This window comes from Neolamprologus brichardi, chromosome 19 (genome assembly GCF_056152115.1).
Source record: "Neolamprologus brichardi isolate AB-2024 chromosome 19, ASM5615211v1, whole genome shotgun sequence".
NCBI lineage: Eukaryota > Metazoa > Chordata > Actinopteri > Cichliformes > Cichlidae > Neolamprologus > Neolamprologus brichardi.
Window position 1 is genome coordinate 714444 of NC_142122.1, and position 10977 is coordinate 725420.

At 48.1% G+C, this 10977-nt stretch overlaps 3 protein-coding genes across 5 annotated transcripts; 2 read left to right on the forward strand and 1 right to left on the reverse strand.

The window, feature by feature from the left end:
- The first annotated feature begins 387 nt into the window (after positions 1-387).
- On the forward strand, positions 388-2939 carry pth2 (parathyroid hormone 2). Its single transcript, XM_035911960.2, has 4 exons — positions 388-649; positions 1923-2027; positions 2173-2352; positions 2604-2939. The coding sequence occupies exons 2-4, from the start codon at positions 1924-1926 to the stop codon at positions 2776-2778; spliced, it is 459 nt and encodes a 152-aa protein (XP_035767853.1). The 5' UTR covers positions 388-649; position 1923; the 3' UTR covers positions 2779-2939.
- On the reverse strand, positions 1356-8234 carry tedc1 (tubulin epsilon and delta complex 1). 3 transcript variants are annotated; one of them, XM_087833044.1, is made up of 10 exons: positions 8198-8234; positions 7559-7597; positions 6795-7079; positions 5835-5916; positions 5559-5758; positions 5351-5488; positions 4947-5009; positions 4615-4701; positions 4359-4496; positions 1356-3471 (listed from the first exon to the last, which is right to left on the reverse strand). In XM_087833044.1, exons 3-10 carry the CDS (start codon positions 6933-6935, stop codon positions 3112-3114), a joined length of 1209 nt encoding a protein of 402 aa, XP_087689170.1. In that variant the 5' UTR covers positions 6936-7079; positions 7559-7597; positions 8198-8234; the 3' UTR covers positions 1356-3111. The 3 variants fall into 3 exon arrangements, with proteins under 3 accessions (XP_087689170.1, XP_006800666.2, XP_087689171.1); XM_006800603.3 differs by lacking the exon at positions 8198-8234 and having other exon boundaries at positions 7559-7611; XM_087833045.1 differs by lacking the exons at positions 7559-7597; positions 8198-8234 and having other exon boundaries at positions 6795-7097.
- A 627-nt stretch (positions 8235-8861) lies between these two features.
- On the forward strand, positions 8862-10936 carry adi1 (acireductone dioxygenase 1). The gene is made up of 4 exons (XM_035911959.2): positions 8862-9089; positions 9533-9652; positions 10048-10227; positions 10310-10936. Exons 1-4 carry the CDS (start codon positions 8967-8969, stop codon positions 10424-10426), a joined length of 540 nt encoding a protein of 179 aa, XP_035767852.1. The 5' UTR covers positions 8862-8966; the 3' UTR covers positions 10427-10936.
- The last annotated feature ends 41 nt before the right edge of the window (positions 10937-10977 follow it).

Here is a 10977-nt window from a genome sequence, read left to right on the forward strand (position 1 = left end):
GATAAGGACGCCTCGTTAACCTGTCAGTGTGGAGGAAGCTCAGACGGGTGTGTGTGTCTGTTTATGACGTGTTTTCTGTTTTATTTTCTTGTTATTTTCTTGTTATTCCACAGAGAACATTTCTCACATCCTATAAAGCTTCTCTGTTTGGTACGAATGAACAGTCCTGCACACACACACACACACACACACACACACACACACACACACACACACACACACACACACACACACACACACACACACACACACACACACACACGCTCTGTAATGAGGACGCTGGCCCTCTGCAGCACGGTGACTAACAGTCTTTGAAACGGGTCTCTAACAAGCTAACGGCATCCTCGGCTGAACCACAGCTGGATTGATCTGCTGAGGGGTGTACATGCTTCAGTGTGTGTGTGGGGGGGGGCTCAGACCCTCCACAGTGAGCTGTATATAAGTATGAAAGACCACCATTCATCCGCACACGGCGAAGCGTCAACCAAGAAGCACGAGTGAGGATCTATTCTTTCTACTCAAACTTTATTGACAGGAAGCAGAAATCTGAGCGGCTGGGACGGAGTCGCCTGGAGCTCTGCTCAGATTCTGGTTGGTCCCCGAGTGACGCGAGCAGCTCCGAGGAGACACAGCGACACCTGAGCGGCAGGTAAGAAGTGCCAAACTGGCACTGAGATCACGGGTTAGTCCCTCACAGGGCGCCAAATCCAGTCCGGCATCAGATCAGGGTCAAACTGGCGGAGGCGTGACGGCACACATCGGGTCCAATCAGAATACGTCTTCATGATTGCTGAACTAACTTGATTGGAGTATAAAAAGCATCCGTGTCCACCTGCACAGGTGAGCTCAGAGTGAGCTCTGAGACTGTTTGTTCATTAGTCAGTTCTAAAGAAGTCCAGGTACGGCAAGGGGGGCGGGGTTAAAACTAGGTTTTTTATCATGTAAGAATGAGTCAAATAAGCTACGTTTAAAAAACACCACAGTGGTGACATCACTCAACTTCCTGTGAAAAGAGTAATGGATTACATGAGCCCAGTTTGAGTATAACGTGACGGCGCCGCCTCCTTCATCACTGCTGTTTACATCTAAGAACGTCTGAGTCATCGTTAATGTTTGTGTTGTCACTGTGACGCCTCATCACGCCCGAACAATCAAACACTTTAACTGTATGTGATTTAATCACTATTATTATTATTATTGTTATTATTATTATTGTTATTGTTATTATAGTTATTATTGTTGTTATTATTGTTATTATTATTATTGTTATTATTATTGTTGTTATTATTATAGTTATTATAATTATAATTATTATTGTTATTATTATTATTATTGTTATTATTATTATTATTATTATTATATGTGCTGAAGAGACTGAGGAAATAATATTTCATGAGAGCTGCGGAAGCGTTGCCACGGTGATAAAAAAAGTGACACCTGCGGTCTATGAAAGTCACAAAGCTGTCGTCGTTATGACAACAATGCCAGCGAATCTTGTAATATTACAATAATGAAAGAAAAAAAATCAATGTTGAGAACGTGGCCGTGTCAGTCCGCTGCAGAGAGACGACAGCCATGCTAAACAGGTGTCTCTGGGGTTAAAGGTCAGCTCAGCCCGATTAACTTCCACGCACCAAAAGCTCCTCGTTAGGGCTCAAACTCGCCGTTTCACGGTCGCTTGAGAAATAACGAGCCAGAGGCGAGCGGTGACCTCAGGGTCAGGGCGCCGGCGTTTACAGCTGCTCTGTCAGCCTCAGATTGAAACACGTGACGCGCACGCCTGAAGACTTTGGTCCTCAATGCAGAATAACAATGTTTAGGAATTACATCAGTGACCATCATTGACCAGAGGAGGCGCTGCAACGTGAAATCACAACGAGCTTCATGAAACTGTGAAAATTCTTCTTCTGTTTGTTTTTTAGGATGTCTCAGCTTCCTGTTTTTCCCCGCACGTGCGTCCCGCTGCTTTGCATTCTGGGTATGATCTTGCTGACGTCTGGCTTCCCTCAGCCTCGTCTTCCTCTCAGGTGGGTACGCTCTGAACCAATGAATGAGCCAGACACTCTGCCGCACACTGGAAAGAGGATTTCACCTCCTACGGAGGCCTGAGGGTGCCATGTGAATGATGTTTACATGACGTTGTGATGTCACTGTGATCTCGTCCAATCGCAGAAGTTTGGAAGATTCGGGGGAACACAAACGAGTCGACTGGGACGTCCTCTACCCTTCCATCTCTCTCCGGGATTGGAGCATCCAAATGATGTCAGCGCCCGGCCTTAGAGCAGCAGCCAACAGCAAAGCAGGACTGATGAGGGAGGCGTGGCTATTTGCTCCAGAGGGGGCGGAGACAAGGTACAGCTGGGAAAAACTGATAAATTCATAATGAAACATCACAGACTGTATATGACAGAAGGACAATGAAAAACATTAAACCTGCATTCTTTCTAGCGTCCAGCAGGGGGAGACTCCTCCTCTATCTGTACAAAGCAGTCTGATTGGATAGAAAAATAAAATCTGGTTTATTATTATTATTGTTATTATTATTAAATTAACAAACACTCAAAATTGAATCTCCCATTTAAACAGTTGTTTTCTGTCTGTAGTGTGGAGGGGGCGTGGCCTGCAGAATGGTCGTCTCCGGGAGCCGGGATGGCGAAGAGGGACCTGGTGGTGGCCGACGACGCGGCTTTCAGAGAGAAGAGCAAGCTGCTCACCTCCATGGAGAGGCAGAAGTGGCTCAACTCGTACATGCAGAAACTGCTGGTGGTGAATTCGTGACGCGCCTCCACGGTCGCCTCCAAAGTCCCAGAAATTTACCCGACGACAGAAAACAGAAGCTGGAATCTGGTTGATTTCTAAAATGTTTAACTTTAAAGTGACTCTTTTGGCTCTGCTGAAAACAACTTTGTGTTTAATTTGATGAATGAATAAATATGCAAATGATGTTTTTGACGCCTGTAGTTTGACTTCACAGCATTTCATGTATCGGACCAACAGATCCAGTTATGACGTGTTTGTCAGTTATTAAATGAAGTGACTCGTGTGCAGCAGCTCTTTCAGTCTCTGCAGAGACGATAACGTCCTCACTGCTCCACCAGTTTAAACTGACGCTCACGGTGGAATCAGCACCAGCTCTTCCAGCCTGCCAATCGTCTCCTGCAGCTTCGTCCTGTTGGTCAGCCTCTGCTCGTCCCTCCTCTTCATCAGCACGGCCTCTGCACGAAGAAGCAGCGCCACCGCCTCGGACGCCGGGAGCTCGTTTGGAGGCTCCGCCTGCCCACCGGGGCCTCTGGCCGGGCGCCTCCTCGGCTCCTCCAGCCGAGGCCTCGCTCGGCAGACTTGTGAGAGGGAGGCCAAGGATGGGAAGGAGGAGAGAACAGGAGAGAGGGACAAGGACACGCCAAACCCTCCCTGAGTCCTCTCTCCTCCTTCTCTGTCCTCACCATCTCCTCCTTGTCTCCTCTGTCCTCTCTGCAGGAGCACAAATATCAGTATAAACACCATAAACATCCATGTAAGTAGCCTGATTAGAAAACACTGCACAGATTTCCACTGCAGATGACACCCAGCTCTATCTGTGCATGAAGCCAGATAACACACACCAATTAGTTAAACTGCAGGAATGTCTTAAAGACATAAAGACTTGGATGGCCGCTAACTTTCTGCTTCTTAATTCAGATCAAACTGAGGTCATTGTACTCGGCGCTGAAAAGCTTAGAAATATGGTATCTAACCAGATTCTTCCTCTGGATGGCATTACCTTGGCCTCCAGTAACACTGTGAGGAACCTTGGAGTCATTTTTGACCAGGACATGTCCTTCAATGCACATATTAAACAAATATGTAAGACTGCGTTCTTGCAAGACTGATAGAGAAAAACTAGTTCATGCTACTTCCTGTTAAAAAGGAAGTTCTTCCTCCCCACTGCTGCTCACAGCGAGTCGTGTGATTGTTGGGCCGCTGCATACTGAGTCCGGACCCTTCAGCTGTGCTTTGTGCTTCCTAAATAAAACTCAAACTAAAAATTGAAATGGAGTTAGGCTCCGTTATGTTGGATGTCGTCAAGGCGACTGCCTGCAATCTGAGTAAAGCACAGAACAAGAATCATGAGGGAAATCATGGGAAATGCTCGAAGCCCGCACAGCATCGATTTGAGTTTAAACATCTATGAAACATCACGGTTCGGTCTGCAGGTCTCCATGCATCAGCATCACTGTGGGGTGGGACAGATCCACTGTGACAAAGGGGCAAATTTCCACCTAACCGAGACGTTTCAGTGCCTACATCTGACTGAACACTTTCTGATGAGCAGAAATCTGTCCCATGTAGGACAAAGTCAGGACCTGCGTGCTGCTCACCTGAGCTGCAGGCAGTCCCAGCAGCACCGCCTCCAGCTTCTCCAGCCTGCTGTTTCCATGACAACACACTCCGGGGTTCTCATTGGTCAGATGTTTGGGCCTCCCGGTGATGGGATCTTTCAGGTCCACAACGCTGTCCTACAGTCACACACACAGCATCACTTCCTCTAACGTTGCTGTTTCAGCCACTCTGCTGTGAAGCTGATTACTTTTTTAAATTCATCATATTTTCATGGTGTGAGAACCACAAACGCACCATCCAAGTCCAGAAGACGTCCTCCACCTGCTTCCACTTCAGGTACGCCTCCAGGAGGCTGCACAGCTGCTGCAGACAAACGCAGTCCTGCAGCAGAAGGACACGCCTTTCAGTTCCTCCTGTTATAAACTCATCAGTACTGTTTAATCAGCAGCTGTAGCCCCGCCCTAAACCCTCCCTCCTCCTGCTCCCTTGTGACTCTAAAGGCAACGTCATCTCCAAAACACGCACAGACCATAAGCTCGTCTGAGCTCAGAGATCAGCTCACTTCCTCACTGCTGGAAGCTGCCTCCATCTTTCATATACAGAGTTTGTGAAACACTCAGACGTACCTCCTCGAGCGCAGCCGAGCTCTGCTCAGAGGACGGCGCCGGGGTGACGCTCGCAGAAAGAACCTGAACACACAGTTGGTTTAATCTGGTTTAGTGAACATGAAGTGAAGAACATCCGTGACAAAAGTGGAAATCCTGGCATGAGTGGAAACAGTAATGTGGATTTATGGTCCAGGCTCGCAGCAGCCCTGTGAGGTTAGCACGGCTCCGACTGGGAGCGTCATTGCTGGGATTGGATGCATTTCTAAATTGGGAAGCTGTTTCGAGCTTGTTGTGTTCATAATATAATATATAACATTGTGTTTCACGTCATTGAGCTAAATGTGTCTGACTCAGTTTGAAAGTGGAACTGCTGTTTCCGATTATTCTGATGTCACATGAATGAAAGGACGAGGTTTCCTCACAGCGTGCAGAGCTCGGGTTTGCTCTCGCAGCATCGACAGTAGCATCCGTCTCTGATGTCTCAGGCAGCCAATGAGCCACTGGAGTCTCCTCAGGGAGGCGGAGTCTACATGGAGGTCAGCAGGAAGGTGTGGCAGCACCTGACAGAGAGGGAGAACACAGGTAAGCACACATGGGGGAGGCTCACCTGCACGCTGCCGTGGTACTCACAGGTGTGCACGTGAGCAGCATCCTGTCCAGCTTTTGCACTCTCTTCATCACCACGCTCTCCAGCGCTCCTGTGGCGAGCAGCCAGCCGAGCGCTAGGAGGAGTTCCCGGCTGGAGGCTGCGCCTCCTCCTTCTCCCTCATACATCCAGTCAGCGTGAAAGCCGCTCTGCCACAAGCCGGCGGCCACGAGCTTCCTGCGCTCTGAGGAAAAGCACCAATCAAACGTCAGCTTACAGCGTGCACGAGCAAAGTTAGGGCGAGATGAAGAAGTGCTGACCTGCTGTCGGCTCAGAGCTGTCACAGGAAACGAAGCTGGCGGTCTGAAGGATGTCGGCGAGCAGCTGCCAAAACGGATCTTCCTGAAAATCCAGCGAGACGCTGAGTTAGTCCAATCAGGAAGAGGAGGAAGTGTGCACGATGTGACACACACACACCTGAAACTACTACACGTGTGGATGTGTTCAAATGTCCGAGCTTTACACACATTTAATATTTGTGGCTTTCTTTCCACTGACGTGAAGATCACCTGGATCGTCACATGACGTGTACGCTGAGTTCAAGCACCAGTGGAAAACTAAAGACTGCAGTCAGTCCTCAGGAACACATTTAGCAGCTCCAGATGTCTTGAAGGCTGAATTTTGAACCAGTCTGAACTCACACTGACCACACAGTTTGACCCCCCCAGCCCCCGACTCCCCTCTGTACACAGACTATGCAAATTACCATCCCTGCTGTGCAATAACAACAACAATAACAATAATTTTTTAAGTTTTTAATCTCACTGTACGTGTGTATAGTTACAATAACATCCGTTCTATTGTATTGAAAACAGTGGTGACCCCGTCACACGTACATAATCACACCCAGCACCTGCTGCCCTGAGCACCTTCCAGCATCATCCGCACAAACCCGAGTTCAGCGTGATTATCGAGCCCTTTGCTGCCTCCGTGTCACCTGCAGATGTCACTGCAGCCCAGCTGTGGATGAGTGAGTCGGTGCTGGTTTAAAGCTCCATGTTCACAGCACCAGCTCTTACTGACAGGAGGGAAAGATGCTCCACCCCCTCTGACAGCTCAGAAACCCAGCTCTTAAATCTCTTTTCTTCTTCTTCTCTTGGAGCTTCAGCAGCTCGTCTCCATCACGTGCTGTCCTGTGATTGGCTAATTAGATACTTATGTAAACGAGTGGTTGACCAGGTGTACCTAATAAAGCGGCCGGTGACGTGCTCCTGACTCACCTGGACCGCGTCTCCAAACTTGGCCCGTCGGAAGGAGTCCGGGGGGGGCACGGGGTCCAGCCCCGCGGCCGTCAGCAGCCTGCACAGAGCCGCAATCACGTGCTTCACCTGCTTCACGTGCACGTCTGCGCTCCTCTTCATCGCAGCAGCTGGACAGATGTTCTCTCTGCCGTCAGTCTGTTGGCATTTCGCGGCTAACGTGTTTACTTCCGGGTCCGAGGCCGTTACCAAGGAAGGGAATAAGCCGCTGATTGATGTTCGTCGTAACCAATCAGAAGATAGATCCTGAGGCGGTGGGTGGGACGTAAGCGGAAGTTCATTATTATTTTTTCGTGTTTGTTTCTATCTAAACTTTATTGATAACAGTGCCCTGTGACAGAAACATCAAACATGGCTCCCTCTGATAGAACTCTCCGATAGAGTCCAGTAGAAACAGTAAAGCTCGTTTCTGATTGGTCAGTCTTCCTCTAACCTGAAGGAGTCGCACAGCTGAAACCTGAACGTTTACCCAGAATGCACTCTGTTGTAGTTTCCTGCAGCGTTTCTGCTCCTCGTGTCACAGACGCCCAATATATTTGAATCATCTGATCTTAAATCCAACTATGAGGAACCTTCCAGCAGTGATTATTCTTAAAAAATTGGTTCCATAGCATCAGTTACCATGGTTACCTGAAGTTACCTGATTAAAATCCTCCCCAAATCATAGTGCAGGCATCTGAAGTTGACTTACTCAGACTTTAATAAAGACTTTCTGTGTGTCTCACCTATTTGGCCAGCGCGTCTCTCACAGTCGTGGCTTTGGCCTGGAAACAGTCAGACAGGCAGGGTTTACACTCTGCTTTGGTTTATGTTAATAACTCTGAATAAAAGCCATCTTTAAATCAACAACAACATGAATTCATTGTATGTTTTATATTTGTGGTTTGTGCTGTTGATCCTGTACACACAGCGCTCACACAGGGAGGGGATTTTGAGCCACAGTGCTGTAACCATGGAAAGCAGCCTGACTACGACCCTGTGAAACAGTGCCATCTGTTCCTATGGAAACCACAACTCTCTTCATCAACCGTTATTTCATTTATTTTGGACAAAAACGCGTTTATTCACGATTTCCTGGATAAGAACTGCTCTACCCACAATCCCACACTGAAGCGACGTCTTTGATTGGTGCAGGTCGCCGTTACCATGGAAATGTTTAAACCCGCAAACGCTCGAATGTTGCCGAATCAAACAAGCTAAGAACTCGTTAAAGTTAGCCTGTTAGCCGCCGTAGCGCTGTTTCCAGCGGGTCGAAGAAGAGACGCCATGTTTCTTTCCTTTGCTAATAAACAAAGGAATACAAATAACAATAATAACTTAAAAACACACAAAGAGCTCCCCAAAAAGAACCTACAAACATTCACCATGTTAGCAACTGATGGCTCCTCCTGTTGCTATGGTAAACCGACTGCGCCTGCGCACTAGAAACACTTGACCCAGATTTATGTAAAATAAACGAGCTTTTAAATTCTGTTGTTAAGTCAGATATATATATATATATATATATATATATATATATATATATATATATATATATATATATATATATATATATATATATATATATATATATATATAAAAATTAGGGTCTATAAATTATTTGACGCTATGAAATTATGCCTGTATGAGAGAATATTTTAATTTAATGTTAATTTATCTATTAAACAAAACGTTTCATTCTAATTTGAGCGACAAAAGAAATTGTCACTCAAATTAGAATACGTTAAAAATATATTAAAGTCCAATATAACAGAACAAATACAGCTGAATGGAAATGTCAGAGGCAGTGTTCCTGTCTGCCTTTGCTCTGTTTTCTCTCATCATCTCTGGTCATTCAGGGGAGTTTTTCTTTGTGAGACCGGGTGTCATATATTTATAATGTTTTGAGGCATTAAATGTTTTTCACTGTTCTTTGTCTGTAACTTGTTTTCCCTCCAATCTGTCATGTTTTTACGGGAGCTGGTGTCTGCTGGGATGTTGATCAGTCCGCAAACCTCTCAGTCGTCATTTTTCCTGCTACATTCCAGGTACTTGAAAGCAGCACACCGGAAGTGCTGCCGGAGTCACGTGAAACAGCTGCGCAGCAGTAAGAGGGTCTGACAGCGCGCGGGTCCAGCTGTGAAGTGTTTCGTCATGGGTCTGGAGGCCTGGTACATGGACGGGTCCGAGGAGGACCAGAGGAGGCCGCACAGGCTGGAGCCGCACCAGCCTGTGAGCCTGGAGCAGCTGAAGGAGCTCGGAGTGTTTTACTGGCAGGTGAGTCTGCAGAAGGCCGCTCACGTGTGCAGGTTTTCGGGTTAAAGGTCAGCGGTTCCTGGGTGGGAGTTTGTGCAGACCCTTGATCCCCAGCTGGACCCGAACAGCTCAGAGTTCTCGGGTTTGAAGCAGGTAAAACTATGTGCTGAGGCTTCAGCTGAGACACAGCAGGTATCAGTGTTGGTCACTGAGCTGAAGCTGCTCTCAAGCACCCGTGCTTTCTGCACACAGAGCAGGTGTTACAGGTCACGTGCTGAGCACCTGAAGTCCAGATACCTGCACTGTGACGCACCTTACCCATGTAACTCTGACCAAGAAGGGCGTGAGTGGTGCTGGGGTGTATTGTCATGGTAACTGATACGGGAACCACTGATGTGCTTTTTACTTTTTCTGCCACACTAAACACATCAGGTAAGGGTTTGACTGCTTCCTGTTTCCTGCAGCTGAACGCCGACATCTATGAAAGCGACCCGGAGCTGCAGCAGATCCGTAAGGACCGGGGTTACTCCTACATGGACATCATCACGATCCACAAGGACACTCTGCCCAACTACGAGGAGAAGGTAACCCACACGCTCTGAAAGCTGCAAGTACCAGCACGTGTTTGTGTCTGCGGAGATTTTAATTTGAAAAGCACCACACTTCCTTTTTTAGGTTTTTCACTGCAGGGAGGGAAAAGTCCTCTGAGCTTCTTCGTCTCAGACTTCACTGTGGCAGCATGATCGCATGCAGAGGAGTCTGAGTCTGGAGCACCTCTGAGTCCAGCTGTGCACTGATGGAGGCAGGCTGAGGGCTCCTCCCGCCTCCATCGCTGCACCAAGTCAGACTCGTATCGCAGAGACGCTCCAGATTTAATCCTGGTGTTAAAGATTCCCGGGTCACTTGGGCGTCGGCGGTGCTGAAACTGGAATGTGAGCTCTATTTGAAGTGAGTGAGAGGTTTCCTGTTTCTCCTGCAGCTGAAGATGTTCTTCGAGGAGCACCTCCACCTGGACGACGAGATCCGCTACATCCTGGACGGCCAGGCCTACTTTGATGTCAGGGACAAGGAGGACCGGTGGATCCGGATCGCCATGAGAAAAGGGGACCTGATCACGCTGCCGGCGGGTATCTACCACCGCTTCACGCTGGACGAGATGGTACAAAAACACGCCTTGCCCCTGTACGCTGCGTATTTGGTTGCTGGTTTGAATCCTGACTGTCTGATCTTTGTTTCTGCAGAACTACACGAAGGCCATGCGGCTGTTTGTGGGCGAGCCGGTGTGGAAGGCTTACAACCGCCCCGCTGACGACTTCGAGATCCGTCAGCAATACGTGGCGTCCATGCAGGGATCCTGAGAGCGCCGCGGACGCCATTCCCACTGCAGTCAGAGCCTCTGCAGAAAAAGGCTGTCCAATCAGAGCAGAGAACGCTGATGTGGACGACGATGTAGCACGAAGACTTTAATTTCCGTTTCTACTTCTTAGACAGAAATGTTAGTTTTTACTGTGAGGAACAATCAGCCACAACATTAAGACCAGAGCATGACGTCACCGTGACATCACCACGAGTGCTTCACGACGAGACCATCAGCAGGTCATGGCGTGAGGGCAGCGTCGCCCTGCTGGCCGTGAGAGAATGCAGAGGTCAGGTGACTCTTAGACTGCTGCCCCTGACGCCGGGATAAGACGTGCAAAACTCCTGCCCGGTGAGCCTGGAGGCTCCGCCCCTCCACACAGAGGGTGGTTTGAATGTTGTAGCACAGCTTCCTTCATCAGGACTTTAACTCTTCTTTAAAGGTTCTCGTGATTATTCAGGATCCAGCCTGTTAGTGCCTTCCTGTCTCTGGATTAAAGGATCAATATGAAGCTGCTGTTTGTCATTTCTCCCCACGTCAAACACACACAGT

What these genes read in the sequence shown, in the direction of transcription:
- pth2 (XM_035911960.2), top strand. Translation starts at nt 1,924, where the DNA reads ATGTCTCAGCTTCCTGTTTTTCCCCGCACGTGCGTCCCGCTGCTTTGC. An exon ending in CAGCCTCGTCTTCCTCTCAG is followed by an intron (nt 2,028 to 2,172) that starts GTGGGTACGCTC and finishes GTCCAATCGCAG; the next exon opens with AAGTTTGGAAGATTCGGGGG. An exon ending in CCAGAGGGGGCGGAGACAAG is followed by an intron (nt 2,353 to 2,603) that starts GTACAGCTGGGA and finishes TTCTGTCTGTAG; the next exon opens with TGTGGAGGGGGCGTGGCCTG.
- tedc1 (XM_087833044.1), bottom strand. Translation starts at nt 6,935, where the DNA reads ATGAAGAGGAGCGCAGACGTGCACGTGAAGCAGGTGAAGCACGTGATT. An exon ending in TGCTGCTCACGTGCACACCT is followed by an intron (nt 5,489 to 5,558) that starts GTGAGTACCACG and finishes CCTCTCTGTCAG; the next exon opens with GTGCTGCCACACCTTCCTGC. An exon ending in ACGTCTTCTGGACTTGGATG is followed by an intron (nt 4,497 to 4,614) that starts GTGCGTTTGTGG and finishes GTGTGACTGTAG; the next exon opens with GACAGCGTTGTGGACCTGAA.
- adi1 (XM_035911959.2), top strand. Translation starts at nt 8,967, where the DNA reads ATGGGTCTGGAGGCCTGGTACATGGACGGGTCCGAGGAGGACCAGAGG. An exon ending in TCGGAGTGTTTTACTGGCAG is followed by an intron (nt 9,090 to 9,532) that starts GTGAGTCTGCAG and finishes TGTTTCCTGCAG; the next exon opens with CTGAACGCCGACATCTATGA. An exon ending in TGCCCAACTACGAGGAGAAG is followed by an intron (nt 9,653 to 10,047) that starts GTAACCCACACG and finishes TTTCTCCTGCAG; the next exon opens with CTGAAGATGTTCTTCGAGGA.